Genomic DNA, 27,379 nt, shown 5'->3' with positions numbered 1-27,379 from the left:
TGCAGAACCCTGAGCTTGACTCTTTAAAAACTCAATAATTTTCAAGAGATTCAGGAATCTCAAACTAGCTACAGATTGTAACACCAGATAATCTGATTTAAAAAAAATTGGGGTTAAATTGTCTAGTATTACAAACGGTAGTTTGTCATAGTTTACTGCCACCAAAATATAACACAAAAACTGAAAATCGGAGATGATCTCCGCAAATACCTTTCAATTAAAATATAGCACTTTGTTTCATCATACACAAAAACACTGAAAAATAATGAATACAATAACAACGTAAATGTACCACATTTCCCTAGACACTACTGTTTGTAGGTTAATGCCATTTGTCAATGTCATCAGTGTCAGTCCATTAGTGACAAAATCAAAATGAATATCCAATAACAGTCAGAGAAACACACAACAGATCAATCTACTTACATGATTCATGATTGCTCGCTTATTAAAAACATGCACCAAAAACACAAATAAAAGTGAAATCCTAGAACTAGTCACAAACCAAGATACCGTTGTCTCGTCAGGTGAGAGACTGCTGCGTTTAGCGCGCTGCTGAAAGTTCCATAAAGCGTCCACCCTTTATTTTCTGTGGGCTGGCTTCTGGACGAGGAGCCTATCGCGGTGACGCAGAGCAGCAACCCTGGCATCGCGCAAAGGCATTGACAGCAGTGCGACTGAGGTCTCTAGAGTTGCTGTCAGAATCAAGTGAATAAGTTCTCTCTTACAGACGTGTATTTCCACGCTGTCTTTTCCGCACGTTTCCAGTAAAACAGCATGCTTCCGCTTAATGGAAGAAAAAAACCTAGACGGAATTCCCCTGGAATTTCCAGTCAGGTTTACAGTGCTACGCTAGGCTACCTCACCTGTCACATTATGACCCAGAATCAGCCAATGGCTTGAGCTTCTGGCAGTCATCCCGACTAATGATTTATTAGGAATGTAGACAGTTTATTCACAAAACAGATGCATGACGAAATGTTATGTGTTATGCATCGCATTATTGTGTTATGCAAGCCTACATTTGTCTGTTCTGTGAGAGTGACACCCTCTGCAGTCTACATAAATAGGATGCTATCATAATGAACACTGATGGCAATATTCCATGATGGGATATTGTGGGGTAGGTGGTGCTATAGAGTTATAATTGAATCCTAACAGGCTCCCTACACATATTTTGCCAAAAGAAAATGTCCATTAAGATTGAACTCAAACGTTCACCTTGTGCCTTGTGAACGAATGGAGCGCGTCCCTCAAAAGGTCAATGTCCTGTCTCTGCCCTTCTCTCTGGCCTCACTGGCCTGTAAGTTGTCCAGAACAAACGGCCTCAGCACGCGCTGAAAGGAAGTCACTCAAATACATATCAGTTCACTCTCAAAAAGACAATAGGAGTTGTGAACGAGTGCGTCATGGTGGGGTACATTTCATTTGTGGCAGCCAATAAGGACGCCATTGTTTGGAGCCGTGTTGTACGAAGCACCCCAGACTACACAAACTCCAGTTTTCCTCTCAATTCTGGCACTCAGTAAAACATTGAGAAATCAGTTTGAGCCTGGGAGGCTGAGAGTACAGTAAACAATTGGGAAAAGCTTAGCCGCTGATGTATTGATGTATAAACAAAGGATGGTCCCGAGAGTGCCCTTTCAGCCTGGCTGACCTCGAAAATCATCTTAAAGTTCTACAAGGTTAAGTCATGGGGACAAGTAAAAGAGTCTAATACACATGAATTATAAATATTTACGCTCCGTAGTTGGTGGACACTTTAGAATAGCAATAGTTTCTCGTAAGTGTTTTTTTTGCACAACAATCACCAAACAAGCTTCAAGCTTTTAGTGATTTTGACTTTCAAAATGGATGGTGATACTGATTAACCTGGGCTGCCGCCGGACACAGACTCTGAACCGGAATAGTGAGTGGCCACCACCAGTCACCTTGGCTAACGCAGTTGGCCTGCAGTTCTTTAAGGACAGTTGTGTACTCAGTTACCCCACCTCACATAGTGCTAAGTCATGCTGGAATGCCAGAACTTATTTGTCAGGGACAATGAGTTGCATGAAGATACACTACACCAGGGGTGTCAAACTTATTCAATGAAGCCATACACAACCAGGTGAGGGGAGTTCCTTACTAATTAGTGTCCTTAATTCACCAATCAAGTACAAGGGAGGAGCGAAAAACCTGCAGCCACTCAGGCCTCAGTGGAATGAGTTTGACACCTGTGCACCACAGCAAGGATTTACCCTCGCTGAGATAATTTGAGAATGTCACTAAATGGATTGCACACCATATATGGCAGGTAGCCTAGCGGTTAAGCGTGTTGGGCTAGTAACCGAAAGATTGCTGGTTTGAATCCCAGAGTCAACTAGGTGAAAAGTCTGCCAATGTGCCCTTGAGCAAGGCACTTAATCCTAATTGCTTCTGTAAGTCGTTCTGGATAAGAGTGCCTGCTAACTGACTAAAATGTCAACGTAATACAGTTCTGAATAGTCTCCCTGGCCAGAATCAGGGTGCTCTGCATGCTCCAGTGTTGGAAGTAGAGACTAAGTACTGCATGGATATGAGTGTTGGAATGAACTTTGCCACCTTTCAGCATTCCGTTGAGTGAGTCCTCCAATGTCCTGTCCCAAACAGCCAAACAAATGAATTACAGAGCAGTGATTGGATCTGTCTGAGTGGAAACACTTTGAGCACACCACTAGTCGGGTCTGTTCCTGTTGATTGGCATGTGGGTGGTGAGAGGGGCAGGAAACATAGCCACTGGCAGCACATCTAATGCGAGCTGTGAATACAGAGTGGCTATTTGTGTGCCTTGGCTTCTATATAGAGGAGCCCGCAATTGGAGTGTATTTCAGGCTTTAGGGAACAGGAAATAGCACTGCATAAGATTGCCTTCTTCATTGTTAAGTACAACATTTTCTCTCTGTCCCTCTATCCTTTTCCCCAAGCTGTCACTACAGTCCACCTTGGCAGTGTTTCAGCGGTTTCGTAACGGCCCCCAAGTATTATTTTGGTTTTAGATAGTGAGTTATCTTTAGGTCATCTTCATGACTGTGGAATGGATTCCATATCTCTATCATCTCAGCGTCTTTCACTCTAGGATTGAAAAGATAGGCAAAAGAATGAGGGTCGTTCTAGTAGCTCAATATTTCTTGTTGTAGAAGCTCTACCACTGAGGTTCTGGAATTCCTAAACGAACAAGATTGTATGCTATTAGAAAAGGGTTACATCTTCTGCGTTAACTTTCACATGCTCAACCCATGCATATTTTGCAGTGGCATCTGCATTCACATGTTTGACAAATGGGCAGGTAACATTTTTCTTCAGGATAAGCTAAAAGATACTAAAAACGAATCTTTATAAACCACTCTGTCCACACAACCCCTCTCTGTGTGTGTTTCTCCAAAACCACAGACCACTGGTATGGCCCTGGAACCACTGCCAAACCACTCAAGGCTGGATGACACTAGGCACAGACGTCAGTTCAATTTCTAGTTTTGAGTTACATTTTTTGTTAAAAGTTGTCACCTAACATGAATTTCATGTGAATTCAACAAAAATATTCACCATGTCACCCTCTGGCCAATCAGGACATTTTCTTTGTTTGTCGTCATGGTTATGTAACCTTCCACAAGGTAGCACCTGTGTGTGGGAACAACGGGGGGGCGGGGGGGGGGCGCTCCAATCATAGCCTGCCTGCATCCTGCACTGATCGCCCCACACAGGCCACGGGAAGCCCCCTTGGAGCACCTCTACCAACCCACACTGAGTGAAGGGCCCCTATTGAATGCCCTCTCGGTTCACCAGTCTCAGCGCATCAATCTGTCTCCTGTCCCACTCAAACACACGCAGCCAACAGCACATGAGGAATTACGGGTTATCCTTTATTCGCGCTGACCGCAGTAGATAGCATCCTGGTGCCTTCACCATTCACCCATCTGGGGAGCGGATAGACGTCAAACTCGTTCCCTGACCTGAAGAGGTTCAGAGCGTTCTAATTCAATGCTAATTCAGGTGGACGGCAGAGGGATGTAGCTAGCTCATCACTCAGCAGTCCAGTCAATTGTAATGTAGACTGTCGGAAAGAGAGGATAAAAAAGGATCCCACAGAACCATTTTGGTTATCAAAGGGTGTGCTGTAATGGCTTGGTGACAAATGTAATTATGTACAGTATACTCCCACACATCCCATGTTTCTCTCTCGGTCTCTGTCTCTCTCTGCCTCAGCTTTCCTTCCTGAGTTAAACTCTTTTGCAATCATGGCATTGGTACCACTGACCTTGGCAACATGACCACGATGTCCTCAGTTTGGCAGGCAGTTCTGTCCCTGATGTTGAGAATGAAGTTTCTCTTTTTTTTGTCAAGTTTTGTATTGCTTGCTGTTGTTTACTGGATATATGACACTGTAAAAATAAAACGTCTCAAAACGCCATGATTGTGTAATGAAACCATGAAAAGTATTGAACCTAGGCTGAGATCTGGTGTTTGGAGAGTGTTTGAATGTAAACCCAATGTCAGTGTTCTGATACACTGAATGGGTTTTAAAAATGAATAGAAGTACTCTGAAACAGCCAAAGTGGTTCTTCAATCTGAATATTGGGGTTTTTAAGAGTGTTGTGAAAACGCTTTTTTGTTGTTTCAGTGCATGTAAGAGGCAGCATCAAAACACATTGGAATTCTATTTGAATTTTACACACTCAACCACACAGTAAAATAATATTCAGAGGCGAATGTTATTTTACCAAAACATTTAAGAATAAATCCAACTTAATATGTTGCTCAAAATGTAAGTGTCTTTTTGAGGATAACCAAAGATAGAGAAAATTGAGTGATTGAACTCATTGGAAGTCTCTGGTTTAATCTCCTTGCACTTCCTATCTTGCAACGTGGCTCTGTTTTTAGAGGATTGTGGGTAATACATTTTTCTGACATTCTTATATACACAGTGTTGTATGCATGTTTGAAAAAATAAATCTGTATTTCTTTATTAGTATTAATAAGCAGCTTGTTGTGCCATGAGGTGTAATGAATCATGATGAATGGATATCAGAACCGGCAGACAAGTTGACGTTCAATAACGAGAGAACCCATTCCCACATGTCCAACTTCAAATGGTGGAGGCAAATACAGTATCCTGCAATACTTCCTATAAAACCTGTAGTTACTGCTAGTGGTTTGAATACTGTACTGCCAAAAAGGAATATAATGGAAAATTATCAAATATACAAAACTATATCAAACATTAAGACATGTCAGAAAAAGTATCTAATTCTGCAATAGACAGGATTCAAAACATCATCAGGATTATGTGTTTCAATACTCCATCAAAGTTAAAGTTTCATTTCCTTCACGTTGGTGGCAGCTCAGTTGTCACTAGTTTTGTTGTTGCAAAGCACACATTTTTAACAGTGTAGTTATCCACTTAACACACTTTATAGCCTGAAAACATTGTATTATCTCTCATAAGGTACCGTGACTGCTATGACTACATTAGTATATTATATCACACCATGTAGCATCATTAAGGCCAGACAGAAACTCTTACATTATACATTTTGAAGTACTGGTCAGATCGTTCAACATTGAAATCCCTACTGGGAACAGATCTTGTTCCCTTGAACTGTCCTAACTTGAATTGCCTAGGTGTACCTGTGCCCACAGTTGTATTAAGGAGTGAATAATGGGGGCCCTAGTTACATAGTGCCTCACTGCAAGACATCTCACAAGAAGGCTTATTCTGGCCACTTGAAAAAGAGACTCTGGGTCTTAATGGGCGTTTCCTGGTTAAATAAAGGTTACATTTTTTTTTTTTTTAAATAGGACTGTAGGCCTATATTCAACTACTGTTCATACGATTCATCTTTAGACTTTGTCATTGTTGCTCTAATGTTTCTAGAAAAAGTGACTTTGATTTTCCCGTGACTGTGCATGAGTCACAAACACGCAGGAACAAACAGTGCAGACGACAACAGAGATTCCCTGATGGACTCTCAGATAACCATCAATGAATCATCAGACGGCTGCTCCCTCAACACTGGACATGTGGTCAGCGGTCAGTGTAGTTCAAATTTACTACACCGCATCAAACAAGGCATTCAAACCATTGAAACATTGTTTAAAACGGCACCAAAGTGCAGAATTCAGTTCCATTGTTTTACTTTGCCAATGTACTCTTCACTTTTCATCCAGAGAAAACATGATCAAAACATCCAACAGATGAACAGCTGTGGGTAGTCCACTATGTGGGATGTTTCTAGATGGACTAAACGTTAAGAAAATCTGATCTGTATGTATATTCATGTAGTTATCTATGCATGGCTTTTCCTGATCCACAAGGCTTTGGAGCCCTGTACGTATTATCAAGTGCTGCAATACATGCTAACAAAATACTGTTCTTGGAGGAAGTTGTATTTAAATGATGTTATTCCATAGACTATAGTAGAGACACAACAACAGATGCATAAACATACCATACAGACTATACATGAAACAACAGTGACATACTGTATGACTCTTAAGAAAGCATCCACTGAATACCGCCGCTCACTGGTCTCTCATTGGTCTCCGCTCTGACCAATACGGAGCCCTGCTCTCTATGAGTGGGTGAGGACACATGCCTCCGAGGGGAGCTCTGACTGGAGCCCAGCCAGACCAGGGGCACCCCGGACAACATGAAACTGAGATGAAAAGTCTAATATGGTTTCACCCGGGCCCAGCTCTTACCTTGTTATGCTGTTAAGAAGAGGATCCCTGTGGTTCTCACAGCAGTGGCATCCCTGGGCCACACGGGCAATGTAACTGGTTGAAGTGTGTGTGTGAGTTGCTGTGTCCTCGTAGGTCCGACAGCTCAGAAGTAATGCCTGCTTCTCTGTTCCAGAGGCTCGTCTGGACTCCAGGGCTGGCGTTGGCCATTTCCTGGCTATAGCGCAAGATGCTTTTTCCTGAGGAAGCGGGCCATCCCATTTTTGCCCCCCACCGCCTCCTCCTCCACAGCGAGATACAGGCCCCTCAGGGAGAGAGGCTGATTATACTAATTGCCTTTGGTTATTGTGGCTAGACTTTCATTTAGTATATTAATTTGTTTGTTTGTTTTAGACCCATATGTATGTTGAAACACCCCTTTCATAGAGATGATCTATTTTAAGTCACTAATCTTAGGCTACGCCCTAAGCCCTATCCGCTGGGCCCACATGGAGCTGAAACAGATCTGTTTTGGAGTATTCTCCCGTTAACTCGTTGTCTTGCACTTTGTTTATGAATTTATTCTGCAATGAACACACCTACACACGGATGTGGTCATAGAGTTCATGTGTACGCTCTTTGTTTGAGGCCCATGTTTGTTTATGTACTTTGAGCATCTGTGAGACTTTAGGATGTATTGATGCTGTGGAACAATGCACTTGGAATTCTAACCCTTTACTGTATACTGTTTGTCCAGCCTACATAATAGCCTCAGTCTTTAGGAGCATGAACCGTCAACCAATTACTCATTGATCCTTGGTTCATGATACAGTTGAAGTCGGAAGTTCACAATTCCTGACAATTAATCCTAGTAAAAATTCCCTGTCTTAGGTCAGTTAGGATCACCACTTTATTTTAAGAATGTGAAATGTCAGAATAATAGTAGAGAGAATGATTTATTTCAGCTTTTATTTCTTTCATCACATTCCCAGTGGGTCAGAGGTTTACATACACTCAATTAGTATTTGGTAGCACTGCCTATAAATTGTTTAACTTGGGTCAAACATTTCAGTAGCCTTCCACAAGCTTCCCACAATAAGTTGGGGGAATTTTGGCCCATTCCTCCTGACAGAGCTGGTGTAACTGAGTCAGGTTTGTAGGCCTCCTTGCTAGCACATGCCTTTTCAGTTCTGCCCACAAATGTTCTATAGTACTGAGGTCAGGGCTTTGTGAGGGCCACTCCAATACCTTGACTTTGTTGTCCTTAAGCCATTTTGCCACAAATTTGGAAGTATGCTTGGGGTCATTGTACATTTCGAAAACATATTTGCGACCAAGCTTTAACTTCCTGACTGATGTCTTGAGCTGTTGCTTCAATGTATCCACATAATTTTCCATCCTCATGATGCCATCTATTTTGTGAAGTGCACCAGTCCCTCCTGCAGCAAAGCACCCCCACAACATGATGCTGCCACCCCGTGCTTCACGGTTGGGATGGTGATCCTCGGCTTGCAAGCCTCCCCCTTTTTCCTCCAAACATAACGATGGTCATTATGGCCAAACAGTTCTATTTTTGTTTCATCAGACCAGATGACATTTCTCCAAAAAGTACGATCTTTGTCCCCATGTGCAGTTGAAAACCATAGTCTGGCTTTTTTATGGCGGTTTTGGAGCAGTGGCTTCTTCCTTGCTGAGTGGCCTTTCAGGTTATGTCGATATAGGACTCGTTTTACTGTGGATATAGATACTTTTGTACCTGTTTCCTCCAGCATCATCACAAGGTCCTTCGCTGTTGTTCTGGGATTGATTTGCACTTTTTGCACCAAAGTACGTTCATCTCTAGGAGACCGAACGCATCTCCTTCCTGAGCGCTATGACGGCTGCGTGGTCCCATGGTGTTTATACTTGCGTATTAATGTTTGTACAGATGAACGTGGTACCTTCAAGGGTTTGGAAATTGCACCCAAGGATGAACCTGACTTGTGGAGGTCTACACATTTTTTTCTGAGGTATTGGCTGACTTCTTTTGATTTTCCCATGATGTCAAGCAAAGAGGCACTGAGTTTGAAGGTAGGCCTTGAAATACATCCACAGGTACAACTCCAATTGACTCAAATGAAGTCAATTAACCTATCAGAAGCTTCTAAAGCCATGACATCATTTTCTGGAATTTTCCAAGCTGTTTAAAGGCACAGTCAACTTAGTGTATGTACACTTCTGACCCACTGGAATTGTGATACAGTGAATTATAAGTGAAATAATCTGTCTGTAAACAATTGTTGGAAAAATGACTTGTCATGCACAAAGTAGATGTCCTAACCGACTTGCCAAAACTATTGTTTGTTAACAAGACATTTGTGGAGTGGTTGAAAAACTAGTTTTAATGACTACAACCTAAGTGTATGTAAACTTCCGACTTCAACTGTACAATGGTTTATCAGTTGTTCCACCAATTGGGTGCCTTTTGAGTAGTCACCTATTTTTAACATTCTGTCATAAAGAGCACAGAATTTTTTTTCCCCCATTTCAAGAGGTACATTTTTTTTAATTACTATATTAAGTGCCTATTAAGTAACAGGATTGATTATTTCATCTTAAAACAGATGTAAATTCCCTTGTGATGGGGGGAATGGAAGTTCGTTGTGGGCAATAGGGCTGACATGTTATGTTACATTTATAGCCTGTCTAACTATGGGTAACAGGGCTGACATGTTAAGTTACATGTATAGCCTGTCTAACTATGGGTAACAGGGCTGACATGTTAAGTTACATGTATAGCCTGTCTAACTATGGGCAACAGGGCTGACATGTTATGTTCAACCTGCTAATTTTTTCGCCACAAAACACCACAAAATGGCCAAAAAGAGTAGAACCAGCTCACCTGTTTTCACACTATGGTTTGACTATTAGATGTTCAATGTTTATTTTGAAAAAATATATTTGAAAAGGAATAGTTTCACTACATTAAAACGAGAGTTCAGTTCACCTAACAAGGTTGACTTTAAAATGAGGGACAGACATAAATGAATCACTAATCACATTAAATAAATTAGAATTTTCAGAACTGACTTTGTCAAAGCAACAAAATAACTAGGGTTTTACAAGGATGGTGAAAACTTAAAGAGAAATGTGGGGATTATGCGGGTTCCTAGAAGTCACAGAGGGTGTCAAAATGCTGAATTTTGGCACTTTAGTTAGTCTTTATTTGTATTTAAAATCAGATGTATTGAATTATCTATGTGGTCTATATTAAAGGGCACATTTATTCATATAACCAGCTTTTAAAATTCAATATTGCCACACAATTTCTACTTAAAATAGCAAAGGGACGCAAAAGGCACTCATTTCGTGGAACGACCCTTATATCAAACCATCATGACTGTCAAGGGGGAAAGTTCACTTCACAAGTTCATCTGATTCCATGATCATGACACATGACGACATTTCTAAATATGCACCTTACAGACCAGAAGTCCTTAATTCCAGGTGGAATTTGTCATGTTTACACGACAAATATAGTCAAAGGTGTGTTGACAGCACACACACACAACTGTGAAGGTGACGAGGAGCCTGGTTGGTCTGTGACTGGTGGATCAGACAAGCTTCAGCAACAAACAGGCATATACATACACAGAGCGTTTTTGAGCAATGCAAAATTCCACCGTAAATTGTAAAATTGAGGCTAATGACGGTAGCATGATGCTGAGCTAAAAGGAGGTGTAACATGATGTACTACAGTACCCATAATGCTCTGTAAGCATATCTGGTTTTTATCTTACTAAAGATGTTCCTGAAGCTGACTCGATGGTGTCCCGTGTCCTCGTTAATACAATGAGAAAGAAAATGTTGACTTGTGTTCTCCTGCCATCTACAGGTTATTCCAATGAACCATGACAGTCTGTCAGATAAGATAGTATTGGACTGGATTGAGTAAGAGTTCATACTGTAGGATTGCTGTGATAAAGTTATGGGTGCTTGAAAAATCTGACCCGTCTCTGATATTACATGCATCATTGCACTGACACTTCACTTAGCATCATAGGCTACTATCCGTCTACCCTCAGTCACACCCTAGCAATCTATTTACAATGATGGTAAATGGGTTGACCCCTATGGGATTAAATAAACACCCCGTTTCCAAAAGGTGTGCAGAGTAGACTGTCATGCCAAAATGTAATATTGTTGTAAATTACTGCTCAGTACATTTAGCCAGGAGAGGGCGCTGTTTATCCATAAGTCATATCTAAAAATAAAACAATTAAATAAAAAAAACACATTCAACACTATGTTGCAGTAATATGTAAATACAGCCTCTAACCTATAAAACACTATACTGTATGAATCCTAATGATTTAAAGTTACTCTTGGAAAAGCTGAATTTAAAATGTATTCAAACCAATATACAAGCAATTACAACCAGCCAGAGAACTACACATTTACAAACCGTGTTGAAAATGACGCAAAACAAAACATTAGGAAACATTGTGTACCTGGTGGGCACAGTAAAGCACTTGGGGTACTATCCTTTAGCTGACTGAAAATCCTCAGCACTCCATCTATAGATATACAAACACTTTGGTAAGAAATAAATTACCTGGTTTTGCTGACAGATTAAATGTTACCTTACATTTTCCGTAATAGCTAGCCTAAACACACTTTGTGAGTGACAGTTGACAACCTACCAAGCAATACTGCTTGGTCTTCATGAAAATATATCCTTTGTAGCTTTATGTACAGTGAGGGAAAAAAGTATTTGATCCCCTGCTGATTTTGTACATTTGCCCACTGACAAACTAATGATCAGTCTATAATTTTAATGGTAGGTTTATTTGAACAGTGAGAGACAGAATAACAACAAAAAAATCCAGAAAAACCCATGTCAAAAATGTTATAAATTGATTTACATTTTAATGAGGGAAATAAGTATTTGACCCCCTCTCAATCAGAAAGATTTCTGGCTCCCAGGTGTCTTTTATACAGGTAACGAGCTGAGATTAGGAGCACACTCTTAAAGGGAGTGCTCCTAATCTCAGTTTGTTACCTGTATAAAAGACACATGTCCACAGAAGCAATCAATCAGATTCCAAACTCTCCACCGTGGCCAAGACCAAAGAGCTCTCCAAGGATGTCAGGGACAAGATTGTAGACCTACACAGGCTGGAATGGGGTACAAGACCATCGCCAAGCAGCTTGGTGAGAAGGTGACAACAGTTGGTGCGATTATTCGTAAATGGAAGAAACACAAAAGAACTGTCAATCTCCCTCGGCCTGGGGCTCCATGCAAGATCTCACCTTGTGGAGTTGCAATGATCATGAGAACGGTGAGGAATCAGCCCAGAACTACACGGGAGGATCTTGTCAATGATCTCAAGGCAGCTGTCCCAGCTGTCATAGCCACCAAGAAAACAATTGGTAACACACTACGCCGTGAAGGACTGAAATCCTGCAGCGCCAGCAAGGTCCCGCTGCTCAAGAAGGCACATATACATGCCCGTCTGAAGTTTGCCAATGAACATCTGAATGATTCAGAGGACAACTGGGTGAAAGTGATGTGGTCAGATGAGACCAAAATGGAGCTCTTTGGCATCAACTCAACTCGCCGTGTTTGGAGGAGGAGGAATGCTGCCTATGACCCCAAGAACACCATCCCCACCGTCAAACATGGAGGTGGAAACATTATGCTTTGGGGGTGTTTTTCTGTTAAGGGGACAGGACAACTTCACCGCATCAAAGGGACGATGGACGGGGCCATGTACCGTCAAATCTTGGGTGAGAACCTCCTTCCCTCAACCAGGGCATTGAAAATGGGTGGATGGGTATTCCAGCATGACAATGACCCAAAACACACAGCCAAGGCAACAAAGGAGTGGCTCAAGAAGAAGCACATTAAGGTCCTTGAGTGGCCTTGCCAGTCTCCAGACCTTAATCCCGTAGAAAATCTGTGGAGGGAGCTGAAGGTTCGAGTTGCCAAACGTCAGCCTCGAAACATTAATGACTTGGAGAAGATCTACAAAGAGGAGTGGGACAAAATCCCTCCTGAGATGTGTGCAAACCTGGTGGCCAACTACAAGAAACATCTGACCTCTGTGATTGCCAACAAGGGTTTTGCCACCAAGTACTAAGTCATGTTTTGCAGAGGGGTCAAATATTTATTTCCCTCATTAAAATGCAAATCAATTTATAACATTTTTGACATGCGTTTTTCTGGATTTTTGTTGTTGTTATTCTGTCTCTCACTGTTCAAATAAACCTACCATTAAAATTATAGACTGATCATTTCTTTGTCAGTGTGCAAACGTACAAAATCAGCAAGGGATCAATTACTTTTTTCCCTCACTATTTATGGTCATTAAAATCATTGGGAATATCACAACACAATATTTCTCCCCCTTTTAATATATATATATATATATATATAGAGAGAGAGAGAGATTTTTTCTTCCACTTGACCACATTAACTTTTGTCTCATGTTGATTGATACAGTTTGAAAAGATGGTAGGCCTGCTTGTAGCTAGGTACCATCGACTAACCCATTGGGATATATGAAAGCTCAGTGGTCTTTCTTACCTTCAGACTGACACTGGTATCTACAGTATGTTGCTGGACTCTTCGACTATGGTTTATGAGCTAAACAGAATCAGAGGTGCATCTCCCAACATAAGACACAGACCAACAGTTGATACCTTCATGGGGTTTCCAATAAAAGCATTATACAATGTACTGGGAAAAAAAGAGAGAACAGCAGAACAATTCGAGGAAACACAGAACACAAGTAGCAGTAGCGACCCAACAGAGAAGCATCCTGTTTCACACAATTCGGACACTTTATAAGTGAACAAAAATAAAACATAATTCATATGACATTGTACAGGTCCAAATGTTGCGTGGACTGCCTGTGCATTGTGGTGTGTGTGGACAGATAAGGTGTCTGCAATGTTTCTAATAAGTGGTCAGATCTGGCTAGCTATTTAATGTGTATTTGACAGTGTGTAGCGCAAAGTGTATAGACCCTCAAGACTCAATGTTATGCATGTTTTCAGATAAGGTCCATGACATCGGGCTAGGGAATGGGGTGCTGGGTTTGAAGGGTAACATAACAAGGCCTTCAGATCACCTCTCGGTCTGGAGAGTCTTGCCGGTTGGGGAAGACGTGTAGCTGGGGTTGTTCGATGCCATCGTTGTGGAGGTCCTCCTGTTTCTGCAGACCGTGGAGTTTCAACAATAGCTCCTTGATGAAAACCTGTGTTAGCAGGGAAGAAGGGCAATCAGTCATCATATGAAACATGCTCAGAATGGATACAGTGAGAGACAGTGATACACAGTGTTGGTAATGTTGAGCAATTCACAGTGAAACAACAAGGGAACATGTTTCAGAGATAGCACTTCATTCATTTTGTGTGTATGATATCAATATGCGTGGGTGTGTGTGTGTGTGTGTGTGGGGGGGGGGGGGTCTGTCAACACATAATGGACAGGCTGAGTAATGCTGATCACAAAGCATACAGGGACAGTGTGAAAGAGGGACAAGACTAGCATTGTCGGCTAATATATGCGGAGTCATCATTAGTTACTTATTTGACTGAAAGAAAGAGCAAGGAGGTGACAGAGAGAGGGAGGAAGGCAGTGTTGTAGTACTGGAGTTTAGGACTTGGACTTGGCTCAAGCCACACTTTTTATGACTTGGGTGGGACTCAACCCAGACTTGATCAGTGGTGATTTGTCCTTTTATAATGACATCATCATAACCCTGTTCTCTGACTGGTCCTTTCATCATAACATTGTCATAACCTGCCATCTGATTAGTCATTTTGCAACCTTAATAATGACATAGTCATAACCCTGTTCTCTGATTGGTCCCTTCACATTGACTAATCAGATAGCAGGTTATGATTTTATAATCATTGTAAGGGACCAGTGTCACAAAATTCCGGGAACTTTCAATAAATTACCTGGTTTCCCACCGAAATTCCAGGTTGGAGGATTCCTGAAATCAGGAGGGAATAAGCAGGAAAAATCCAGAATCCTCCAACCAGGACTTCTGGAAAACCAGGACATTTCTTGAAATGTTGATACCTTAATAATGACATCATCATAAACCTGTTCTCTGATTGGTCCATTATAATGACATTGTAACCCTATTCTCTGATTGGTCCCTTCACCGTAACAGTCTATATACTCAGTCTCGGGAACATTAATGGCATAAAATACTACCCAAAACAATCTTAAACATATTGTGAGATATTACTATTGTTTATAGACTTCCTCACTTACCTCTGTGTTATTGCAGGTGTGAAACATTTCCTGGAAAAAATCCCCAGACCAAATAAGATTTTAGTTCAACTGGCCAGCCTGCTGCTGAAACAATATATTTTCAACAGCAACCAAATCGACAGCTATTACTGTTAGTCCCACAATCAAAAACAGTACAACTTGTTCACACCGTTTTTAAATTGATCAAATGATAATGTCTTCAGATGATTTCGCTAGTGAGTAGTACAGTATACCTGGAGCCTGTGCGTTCTCTCCTCGTCACTCTTCAGGTCTAACAGCTCGTCAATGTTCACCTCCTCTGGCATCTCTTCCTCCTGGGGACACAAGGTGACAGAGCGTCAGTCAAACTGTCCACCCATCCACCACTACATCCTGTAGCTGCATGTTAGGATACTGTCCTGGGCATCCTCCGCTAAACCTCTGCCCAGGGGCAGTATACTAACATACGGCTATCACATACGCCATTATATGTAAAGGACAGGCTCAGATACAAGCATATAATATATAGGTCACTCACTAAAGGACAAAAATACAGGTCTTGCTTTGAGTTATGTGTTGCGTGGGTCTTACAGACACAGAGGAAAAGCTGTGCGTGTTTTTAGAGTGCAACACCCTGAGATATTCACAGACCCTGAAGCACTGCAGTGTGTGTGCGTCCCGTCCATGTCGGCTGTTGAGTCATCATATGCATGATGCAGAATGCTTGACATGTGGGCTGGCAGTTAAGGGCTAAGGATGATTTGGGAAAAAATATGTATTATTTAGATGGCTGCGCTGCTGTTGGAAATCGGTCATCAAAGTGCCTCCATAAATAGTAGGATTTAGTTTCAGTAGGAAGACTGCATGTGAGGATATGCCTTTGAGGAGAAGAGCGACAGGGAGAGACAGAAGAGACAGAGAGAGTGGGGGAGGGAGAAGAGAGAGAGAGAACGAACCCCCACCCTGGCTACTACTAGTCTAGGTATGCTGTAGGGACGGAAGCCACCACCATCAAGGCCAGACATTCTCCATCACAGATAGCATCCATTACGCTTTCTCACGGCCTCCTAAATTGGTCATACTCAAACAGTGCATTCAGCCCCCCCCCCAAAGTCTCAGAGGAAAGCAGAGACTATTTGTATAACTGTCTATGCACTTAATTCCTTTGGGACATTTTCACAGATCATTAACTACACTGAACAAAAATGTAAAAAACGCAACATGGAACAATTTCAAAGACTTTACTGAGTTACAGTTCATTTAAGGAAATCACTAGATTGAAAATCAGTTCATTAGGCCCTAATCTATGGATTTCACATGACTGGGAATACAGATATGCACCTGTTGGTAAAAGTTACCTTTAAAAAAAAGAAAAGAAAGGTGGATCAGAAAACCAGTCAGTATCTGGTGTGGAAGAACTGAGACATTTTCAGCTTCCAGGAATTGTGTACAGATCCTTGCAACATGGGGCCGTGCATTATCATGCTGAAACATGAGGTGATGGCAGCGGATGAATGGCACGACAATGGGCCTCACGATCTAGTCACGGTGTCTCTGTGCATTCAAATTGCCATGATAAAATGCAGTTTTGTTCATTGTCCGTAACTTATGCCTGCCCATACCATAACCCCACCATGGGGCACTGTTCCCAACGTTGACATCAGCAAACCTCTCGCCCACACAACGCCATACAAGCCATCTGCCCGGTACAGTTGAAACCGTGATTCCTCCGTGAAGAGCACACTTCTCCAGCGTGCCATCGAAGGTGAGCATTTGCCCACTGAAGTTGGTTACGACGCCGAACTGCAGTCAGGTCAAGACCCTGGTGAGGACGAGGAGCTTGCAGATTATCTTTCCTGACACGGTTTCTGACAGTTTCTACCGAAATTCTTCGGGTTGTGTAAACCCACAGTTACATAAGCTGTCTGGGTGGCTGGTCTCAGAAGATCCTGCAGGTGAAGCTGGATGTGGAGGTCCTGGGCTAGCGTGGAAACATGTGGTCTGTGGTTGTGAGGACGGTTGGACGTACTGCCAAATTCTCTAAAATGACGTTGGAGGCGGCTTATGGTTGAGAAATGTACATTAAATTCTCTGGCAACAGCTCTGGTGGATCTTCCTGCAGTCAGCATGCCAATTGTGTTGTGTGAAAAACTGCACAATTTAGAGAGGTGCACCTTTGTAATGATCATGCCGTTTAATCAGCTTCTCGATATGCCACACCTGTCAGGTGGATGGATTATTTTGGCCAATTAGAAATGCTCACTACCAGGGATGTAAACAAAATTGTGCACAACATTTTAGAGAAATAAGCTTGTTGTGCGTATAGAACATTTCTGGGATCTTTAATTTCAGTTCATGAAACATGGGACCAACACTTTACATGTTGTTTGTATTTTTGTTCAGTAAAATGCTGTCGTCACCAACACACCCGTAATCTAAACTACTACTCTCACGCTGAACAGCATTCCAAAGTGATTTCTAGCCACTGACCAAGAGTTGCATGGTGAGATTCCATCTTATTTATTTTTCCCTTGGGGCAAGTCTGCTCATTGGCACAAACAGCACATTCAAAGGCCATTATTCATGATGTGCTGCTATCAACATACTGAGCCAAAAATGAACCCTGATCGGTTTTTATTGCCCTTTTTGGTAAGGCAGAGATTCTTTGAATAACAAAATATGGAAATTGATGAAGACGACTGTAAATATCACTGTAGACTAGATGGAAGGCTGTCTTCAGAACCTAGTCCAAACATCAACCGTAGTACACAACAAAGACAACATGGGTGTGGTGTGTGACATGTTGACTAGTGACACTCACACAACAGGCCAATAGAGAGTTCAGTCTGACCTGAATGCTCAGCAGTAAGGTTAACCAGCCCCATTGGGGTCTGTCTGTGGGTGTCGTGGGGGAGGACGACTTAGCGATTCTGATTCCGGTAGTGTAAAGGTCCGTCCAGGAAGATCCAAGCAGTCCCTTCCTACCCAGGCATCCCTGACCTTTCTTTCAACTCCAAATGCCAATGAAATACTGTCTCATACTGCCCACACACACACACACAGGCATAGAGAAACACAGCCACGTGAGCAAGTCCACAAACAGTCTCATACACGTACCACACAGACACAACAAGGTGTGTAATACATGGTATTGTAATATACATGTAGTAAAACGACACATTGTGGACATCAGCAGATCTATTCTGTAAAAGCATCTTAATTCATACCATAACATCCAAAATAATGATTGTAATGCTCAATTATACATGCTGTATATTTACCAATTAAGCAAACCCATAGCTCATTTTCCACCCCTCTCATCTCATCCTAGCTGGCAGCCGCTAGAACTAGTGCTAGTAATGCTGGGGTTAATGAGCAGCTAAAAATCACATTCCTGGAAGTGTTGAGTAAACACAGCCTCCATGTGGGACCAACATGATGTGTCAGGCCTGTCAGGATGAGTTAGTCACTTTAGGCGGATGCAATGCTTTTATCGGGATTCAACTGCTTTCATTGTCCAAGTCTGGATTGCACATTATCCTTAGGTCACATTCAAATGTTCTGTGAGGGGGATGTGTGATGTCGGGTGGGCTAATGTGTCCTATAATTGTATTTCCTTGAGTTCTATCTTACTTGTGCAGGAGGCTAATTGTAAAGATGAGCAGGCAGGTGTACAGATAGGAGGGCTCTATGAAAATAATGCCCTTTTTAGTCTATTTTCTCGCGTAACTTTAAATGCAACGAATTGCCCATCAAAGTAGATCATTTCTCAAAAATGTGTGAATCTTGAGTCCCCTCCCTGCCCTCTCTTCCTGCATACATGAGTTTCAAATGAATACCACCAGTAGTAGGTTCCAAGCCAAATCTAGTTAGCTTGTTTTGACAGCGTAGCCTAGCTAACTGCTTCATGTATCTAAACTCAGCAAAAAAAGAAACGTCCTCTCACTGTCAACTGCGTTTATTTTCAGCAAACTTAACATGTGTAAATATTTCTATGAACATCACAAGATTCCACAACTGAGACATAAACTGAACAAGTTCCACAGACATGTGACTAACAGAAATTGAATAATGTGTCCCTGAACAAAGGGGGGGGTCAAAATCAAAAGTAACAGTCAATGCAGCTGGTGGCCACACCAGATACTAAGTACTACAATGCATCTCCTCCTCATGGACTGCACCAGAGTTGCCAGTTCTTGCTGTGAGATCTTACCCCACTCTTCCACCAAGGCACCTGCAAGTTCCCGAACATTTCTGGGGGGAATGGCCCTAGCCCTCACCCTCCGATCCAACAGGTCCCAGACGTGCTCAATGGGATTGAGATCCGGGCTCGTCGCTGGCCATGGCAGAATACTGACATTCCTGTCTTGCAGGAAAACACGCACAGAACGAGCAGTATGGCTGGTGGCATTGTCATGCTGGAGGGTCATGTCAGGATGAGCCTGCAGGAAGGGTACCACATGAGGGAGGAGGATGTCTTCCCTGTAATGCACAGCATTGAGATTGCCTGCAATGACAACAAGCTCAGTTCGATAATGCTGTGACACACCGCCCAGACCATGATGGACCCTCCACCTCCAAATCGATCCCCCTCCAGAGTACAGGCCTCGGTGTAACGCTCATTCCTTCGACAATAAACGCGAATCTGACCATCACCCCTGGTGAGACAAAACCGCAACTCGTCAGTAAAGAGCACTTTTTGTCAGTCCAGCGATGGTGGGTTTGTGCCCATAGGCGACGTTGTTGCCAGTGATGTCTGGTGAGGACCTGCCTTACAACAGGCCTTCAAGCCATCAGTCCAGCCTCTCTCAGCCTATTGCGGACAGTCTGAGCACTGATGGAGGGATTGTGCATTCCTGGTGTAACTCGGGCAGTTGTTGTTGCCATCCTGTACCTGTCATGCAGGTGTGATGTTCGGATGTACCGATCCTGTGCAGTTGTTGTTACACGTGGTCTACCACTGCAAGGACGATCAGCTGTCTGTCCTGTCTCCCTGTAGCGCTGTCTTAGGCATCTCACAGTACGGACATTGCAATTTATTGCTCTGGCCACATCTGCAGTCCTCATGCCTCCTTGCAGCATGCCTAAGGCACGTTCACGCAGATGAGCAGGGACCCTGGCCATCTTTCTTTTGGTGTTTTTCAGAGTCAGTAGAAAGGCCTCTTTAGTGTCCTAAGTTTTCATAACTGTAACCTTAATTGCCTACCGTCTGTAAGCTGTTAGTCTCTTAACAACCGTTCCACAGGTGCATGTTCATTAATTGTTTATGGTTCATTGAACAAGCACAGGAAACAGTGTTTAAACCCTTTACAATGAAGATATATGAAGTTATTTGGATTTTTACAAATTATCTTTGAAAGACAGGATCCTGAAAAAGGGATGTTTCTTTTTTTGCTGAGTTTAGTTAGCTAGGCTGTCAAAACAAACTAAGTAGCTAGCTGATTCATGTAGCCTACATTCGCGACGATCAGAAGATATAGCCCACACCAGTATTTCTAGCAATGATACTTTTAACGAACTCCCTTTCATCTGTGGTTCTAGTTTAGCCAGCAGTGTGTTTTAACAGACACACACAGAGAGAGACGGACACACAGAGAGAGAGAGAGAGAGAGAGAGAGAGAGAGAGAGACACACACACACACACAGAGAGAAAGAGAGAGAGACACACACACACACACAAAGAGAGAGAGACACACACAGAGACACACACACACACACACACACAGAGAGAGAAAGAGACACACACACACACCAGAGAGAGAGAGACACAGAGAGAGAAAGACACGAGAGAGAGAGAGAGAGAGAGAGAGAAAGAGAGCGACATTACACCCAGTTCAGCATCAGTAGAGGCAGCAATTTAGTCCACATCACTTCCAGGCCAGCGGGTTGAGGGTCATGTTTTTTTTTGTTTGCTTGGGTACTCTGGGTGGTAATGTAGTCCACTGGTCCCTGTGTCCAGCTGTGCACCTGTGTTCATTTCTGTGTAATGTTTTCCATAGCCAACACCCTGATACAGTAAGTGGCCTGTCCCAGTCTGGCGCAACAGAAATCCGGGTCAAAATACCATGTCAGGTTTATCTGAAGACTGACGGAAAGTAAATGCATTTACAAGTGAAGCGACCACACTTTAAATGTACACACATTTCAAAAATTTCCATAAACCATTGAGGTGGAAGGACATAAACAATAAAATAACTGAAACGAATCGATACACACATGAACCATTCAGCCTCAATACAGTATACTTCACCGATAATGAGCCCGTACATTGCACTGACACAAAATATTATAATTTCTCATCATTAAAGTCATTGTTGTGGGTCGGTTTGTGCACATCGTGTTATAACCCTCAGCTGTTGGGTTTACTCCAGAGCCTGCAGTACTGACAGACGCTTATCTGGCTTTACTCAATTTTCCACACCACCATTCCCTCTCCCTTCCATTGCATATCCTGCAACAGGCAAACTTCTAAATGCAGAACCACTACAGTCTCTATCTACCCCTGATATACTACATTAACTTGTACATTCCCAGATTCACGATCCGTCTACTCGCTCGTCTGTCCCACTCACTTCTCTCCCACTCTAACTTTCACATCCTCTTTACTGCCTGTATGACATACTTCTCTCTCTCTCTCTCTCTCTCTCTCTCTCTCTCTCTCTCTCTCTCTCTCTCTCTCTCTCTCTCTCTCTCTCTCTCTCTCTCTCTCTCCCCTCTCTCTCTCTCTCTCTCTCTCTCTCTCTCTCTCTCTCTCCTACCCTTTCTCACACCTCGTCTCCCCAGACCAGAATATGTCAACCTCTATCCCTTTTTCCATCAGGGCAGATGGCCATCCCCTGCTGTCACTTTCTAACAAGTCATTACTATTCAAAACATGGTGACTACTTTTCGCCCGATGCATTCCCACAGTTACTCGCTGCTACAGCACATAAACATAATAATAATCAGGTACAGGGGTGTCAAACTCATTTTTGTTTTTTCCCTTTCACTTAAGACCTAGACAACTCGGCGACGGGAGTTCCTTACTAATTAGTGACCTTAACTTCAGCAAATCAAGTACAAGGGAGGAGCGAAACCCCGCAGACACCCGGGCCTCTGTGGAATGAGTTTGACACATGCTCTACTATTAATTCCAACATTATTAGGACATCTGGTCTGAACACTACCAAAATGTCTCATTGTCAAGAATGTAAGGGAAAAATATGGGTTTAGTGCTGTCAGTGAAATCATGGTTATTGATTGTGTGGTTATTGACTTCATATCAAATGATTGAGATATGACCGGACACAGCGAGATTTCCAATAGAGGTTCTCTCTACACCAGGTAATGGGCCTGGTCATCAGTTGATTGATGGCTGTTTATCTCATCTACATATGCATGCAAATTAAACGCATTTCATTAGGTTATTCATCCATCAACTAAATTGTGGGCAGGTGCTCTGGTTCAAGATAAACACAGTTATGTCATGTTATTTGAGTCTTATGAAATTCATTTCCATGTCTTTGACAAATTGCATTTGTTGGGGAACCAGTTGTTATAGATCAGTTACAATAGATATTTCACATCCATTAGATATTGATTGTTTCTACAAAAATAAACAATTGCACTCTAAAATCCTTACTTCTCTGATGTTTTTCTCTCCCAGTTTGCAATGGTAACTGGCTGTCACATCTGTGTGGCTTAGTGGGCCGTGACGACTCAATAGAATGGTAATAATGACTGGGTGTAGTGGTGGGACGGGATTAAAAAGTGAAAAGACTCCGAGCCTGGGAGACAATCACACAGACAGCAGAACACTGCGGGGGTCTTAATCTGGGCCTCCGATTGAGCGTTGATACAAGACTAATGGCCCTTGATAATGGGCCAAGCGATGCGCTATATTCAATGCTTCAATAACAGGCTCAGTGATGGGGGGGTGGGGGGGGGGGGGGGTTAGGGGGGGGGGGATTCTCTTTGTGCTCTTTGGTGACATATGGGACCTTCACTTCCCCTAAACCACCATCCCCCCCATTCATAAGAATCATCCCAGAAAACAAAGATGTCATCAATCAATAACTGGGATAGTTAGCATCCGTTCAGGCCTGGTCAGGGGGTTTTCACGTTGCAGGGCCAGCCAGGGTGGGCTTTGGTGTAGCAGGAAATGAGTATGGGGGAGATCTGATTACACCATCGTTACACATGCTTGCTCCACTATCAGCAAAGCAATGAACTAATTAACATAGATATAAAGCTGTGGCCATGTGTGTGTTTATGAGAGAGCAAGACAATGAGTGTGTTTACTGTATCCACCCACGAGAAACAGAATGGTAAGAAGATCAAACTGTCATGATCAAATGCAATATTTCTATATTCTCTATTCTTTAAGTGTATGTGGAGAGACGCTATAATATATATATGTATATATGATGGCTCACTGATGCAGTTTTTACTGTCATTGTGGTTGTATAATGGTCACTACAGAGACATCCCCCTGTGACAGCATTGCTTTAGCTCCTGCTATTAGGTAGCATCTGTCAGGTGGTGGTCTTTGCAGTAGACACTGAGTTTTTACTACCATGTTTTATTACTGTGTTACGAATTGGATGTAGAAAGTAGATGCTGAACAACAGACTGCTAATTGCTCTGCAGAAGAAAAAAAAAGACCCACCCAGAAGGCTTTAGACTCAAATAGGTCAACACGAGGCGTCCAGGTTTCTATAGCATTCTAGTTAAATACACTCTGAGCAGGAGATGGTTGTGTCTGATGGAGAGATTATTGGTATGGAATAATCCTAACATCTGTACCATAGCACCGACCCCATCCTTACATCAACCATCGTCCCCGACCCTGCCTACTCACACAGCCACCACAATGCAGTGCCTTGGCCCAATGCCCACCAACATCCTCTGGTGACCCTACCCTCACTGGTGATGCCACACACCACACCAGGTCCCCCAGGGTCCTCCTGTTTTGTCAGCCAGAAGCCCATAAACCCTCAAGGCTGTCCATGTAAAGCAGCAAAGAATAAGCGACCTGGGCAGCCTGCCACAGACCTGTTATATTTCTGGAAGCACTTTCTGATCATTCCCATGTCACCCCTGGCAGCGAGACAGCTTTTCCCACTCATCTGGAGTATAATGTCCTCCAATGACCATCCATCCCCTTACATACAACAGGAATGGAACAACATGAAGGGAATCTACCATATCTACTTTTGTATTTTGCATTGGATGTCAAGTCTATTTTTTGTGCTATGAAGTGTGATAATATTTGTTCAGCTAATAAAATTCACAGACAATAGCCGCATTTCCTTAATGAATGTAGAGAAGGATCACGTGCAAAGAACATTGACATAGGGTCATAGGCTAAAAAGGGTGTAAACGAAAACAAAGCGTGACATGGTTAACCTTATTGTCCTGTGCATGTGCTCCATGGCCATGCTAATGGCTTTGTAGTTTATTCTAATCCCATTTTCTTCTGGTGACTCAGAAATGTTTGCTTGTAGTATTAGCTAAGAGGACAAGTGTCCAGTTAATAGTGTCTGATACGAAAACACGTGCACAATACCATCGTTCTGATTCGATGAGACCACGAATTTACCATTATGGCAGGCAGTGTTTTGACTAGACAGTCATTTGGCCCTATGCCTAGAAGGCACCTATCTACACATCCTTGATTCATCGAATGTCAAGCAGACAGGGCGCAAGGAGACAAGGCAGGCAACCCCCCACGTAAAATGGATTAACGTCGTAGCCACATCCCAGACCGCAAGGGACACTAGGCAGTACAATCTCTGAAAAACCGACTCCAGTCAAATTTTGTGAATAGTTTTACTTACATATCTTGAGGAGACTGAAAATACGCCATCGCTGCGTAACCGTTGTACCCAAATACGCCAAACCGATATATTCATTATAGTGATTTAAGTCCCACTGAAGAGTGATGTGCAGCGCTACAGTGGATTGCGTACCCCGAAGCTGCTGCCAAAATCGCTTTATTTCATTCAGTGGACACTGATGCTAAACTGAATAATTGTTATTGCGTAAAACCCTTTTTGGATTCTTACAATAAGTCAAATAAATGTTTCCCATTGTCTAGGTATGTGACTGTATGCGTAGCCTATCAATAGAAATCCGTTTTAATTTCAAATAGATGGGACTCACCCTGCCCACATAGAGCTCGTCCAGACTACAGTCAATCCACTTCTCCACATCCAAGCGTCTTTTGAGCTCCTTTCTGTTGTACTTTACCGTGACCCTTGCTTGCCTCTTCTGCACGCTAAGCCCTGGGTCCCTACCTGGACCCCTACTCGGGGAATGGACTTTGTTGTTACATCTCCTCCCGACCCGGTTCGCAGCCATATCCACTTCGGATGACAGACACGTGCAGACTATGGACCAAGGGAGTTAAAGAAGTGCACTATCATTGGCAATAGTAGCGCACTGGTGGAGAAATCGGCTATGGGTCCTAGTGCCACACTCATACAGACCCGGGTAACTGTTGTGCGCCAAGAGCAATGTGATGACTGTTTAATTGATTGAGATTAGCTCCAAGGAAGTTCTACACTTTCTGAATTGTGTGACAAGAATTCGCCAAATATGTGAGTGACTGAGTATTCTGGGGAAATTACAATGACTCACCATCATAGTCACCACTATTTATATTTATTTAGCCTACAAATAGGGAAGTCTAAAAGTTCAAGGCCTATTACCATGGGAAGCAACATTGAAGGCTTTCACCATTGTAATGTAGTCAACTGGGTCAGACTTCCCACTTCATTGGCTGATCTCTCCAGCTGATCAGCCAATCAAAGAAAGAAGAAAATGAACTACTTCATATTGGAGATGCCTCTATGGCGCTGCCCATGCTGTCACAGACGCTATGATGGCACAGATACAAAGATGAATCCTCTATGTATCTCAATGAGGCCTAGTGCATGGGGTATTCAAATCTTACCCTATGAGGTCCGGAGCCTGCTGGTTTTCTGTTCTACCTGATAATTAATTGCATCCTCCTGGTGTTCCAGGTCTAAATCAGTCCCTGATTAGAGGGGAATGATGGGGGGGGAAAAGCAGTGGAACTGGTATTATGGTCTAGATTTGATTTTGAGGGGCCTAGTGCTTCTCTCTGGATATACATTCTATTTTCATTGGTTATTTATATCCAGAAAGCCTGCACCCCCATAAATCATGAACACAGCAGAGGAGAATATTTGGTCATTTTAAGGTTATTCTTAAACTGTTAAACTGTCATACCTCAATGACAATGATATAGTTAAATGCAACACACCCCTAGAGGTTAATAGAGAGGTGGGCCAGCAACTAGAGCAGGGGTTTCCAACCCTGTTCCTTGAGCGCAACCCTCCTGTAGGTTTTCACTTCAACCCCAGGTGTTACTAACCTGATTCATCTTATCAAACAGCTAATTATTAGAATCAGGTGTGCTAGATTAGGGTTGGAGCAAAAACCTACAGGACAGTAGCTCTCCAGGAACAGGGTTGGAAAACCCTGAACTAGATGGTTGCAGATTCAAAACCAATGTCCGAAGGGAAGAAACAATATTTGGTCCAGCAACGGGAGGGTTACTGGCATCAGTGTCCTAAATGCCATCTCCTGCCGTTGTGCCCTTGAGCAAGGCACCTAAAACTGTGCAGGCGCTCCACTGCGGCTGTCCTCTGCTCCAACCTTTGAGTGTTTCTGTCTTCTTTTCTGAAGACTAAGGCAAATGGATCAATAAAGTTGTCTTCTTCTACTACATCCATCCCCCTGTGCTCAAAAGCCCTGCCTTCATTATAAACACAGCTGCCTGTAGTAGATATGATAATAATGACTATTACTGATGTACTAAGCCATTTGGTTTTAGGTTATACTCAGCGTTGCACCATGCAATAAACCCTGTTTGCAGCCCACTGACTTATTTACTCATGTCTGTTAGTTTGCCCTTGCTGTAAGCACTGGACTTTGACTCATATCTGCACACCCCCATTCACACACTCCTAAACAGCACATTTTTTTACATAACTAATAGGACATTATACCTACTACTAGAGGATGCTTGCAGCTGGTATTGTCTGCTCACCTTTCCAATCACCAAACACTGGAAGACATGAACAATGTTATTTCACACCCTTTTATAGTAGACTTTTGACATTTATCCTACATAAGAATTCAAATCAACTTGGCCAGTCTGGTATTTCTCGTACTTTTTGTTGCTCTTGCCTGCGCTCTAATGGGTTGACTTACCATGTACACTGGATATCTTTATGGCAGGAGGGTAATGGTGCCATCTTGTGATATCAAAATAAAACGGATTCACTTTTCTGAGAAGGTAATGAAGACAACCCGTGTACTCTGGTACAGCGTCTGTGATAGTCTACGACAACAACAGCATAACTAAATGAGTGATTAGATTGAACGAATCCGAAGGCCTAACAAAGTAAATATCTGATACATCTGAATATCATGAAAAAT

The 27,379-nt window shown here is 42.7% G+C and overlaps 2 protein-coding genes across 5 annotated transcripts in view; both read right to left on the bottom strand.

The window, feature by feature from the left end:
• The window catches only part of exoc3l2b (exocyst complex component 3-like 2b), a 34,654-nt gene extending 27,798 nt beyond the window's left edge, over positions 1–6,856 (bottom strand). Inside the window, exon 1 of one of the 3 annotated variants that reach the window (XM_014214078.3) lies at positions 6,721–6,856. The gene's annotated coding sequence lies outside the window, so the exon portion shown is untranslated. Of the gene's footprint in view, positions 1–426; positions 773–6,720 lie in introns of those variants that run through there. The other 2 variants (XM_045724409.1, XM_014214077.3) reach the window with 2 other exon arrangements.
• Positions 6,857–10,888: 4,032 nt separating this feature from the next.
• On the bottom strand, positions 10,889–25,468 carry ppp1r14ab (protein phosphatase 1, regulatory (inhibitor) subunit 14Ab). Of its 2 annotated transcripts, XM_045724408.2 has the most exons (5): positions 25,073–25,468; positions 15,184–15,264; positions 14,951–14,980; positions 14,629–14,717; positions 13,774–13,919 (listed from the first exon to the last, which is right to left on the bottom strand). In XM_045724408.2, the coding sequence occupies exons 1-4, from the start codon at positions 25,268–25,270 to the stop codon at positions 14,670–14,672; spliced, it is 357 nt and encodes a 118-aa protein (XP_045580364.1). In that variant the 5' UTR covers positions 25,271–25,468; the 3' UTR covers positions 13,774–13,919; positions 14,629–14,669. The 2 variants fall into 2 exon arrangements, with proteins under 2 accessions (XP_014069555.1, XP_045580364.1); XM_014214080.3 differs by lacking the exon at positions 14,629–14,717 and having other exon boundaries at positions 10,889–13,919; positions 25,073–25,419.
• Between the last annotated feature and the right edge of the window lie 1,911 nt (positions 25,469–27,379).

This window comes from Salmo salar, chromosome 09 (assembly GCF_965601325.2).
Source record: "Salmo salar chromosome 09, fSalSal1, whole genome shotgun sequence".
Lineage (NCBI taxonomy): Eukaryota > Metazoa > Chordata > Actinopteri > Salmoniformes > Salmonidae > Salmo > Salmo salar.
The sequence above is the reverse complement of the archived record's forward strand: the minus strand, read 5'-3'. Positions and strand labels throughout refer to the sequence as shown.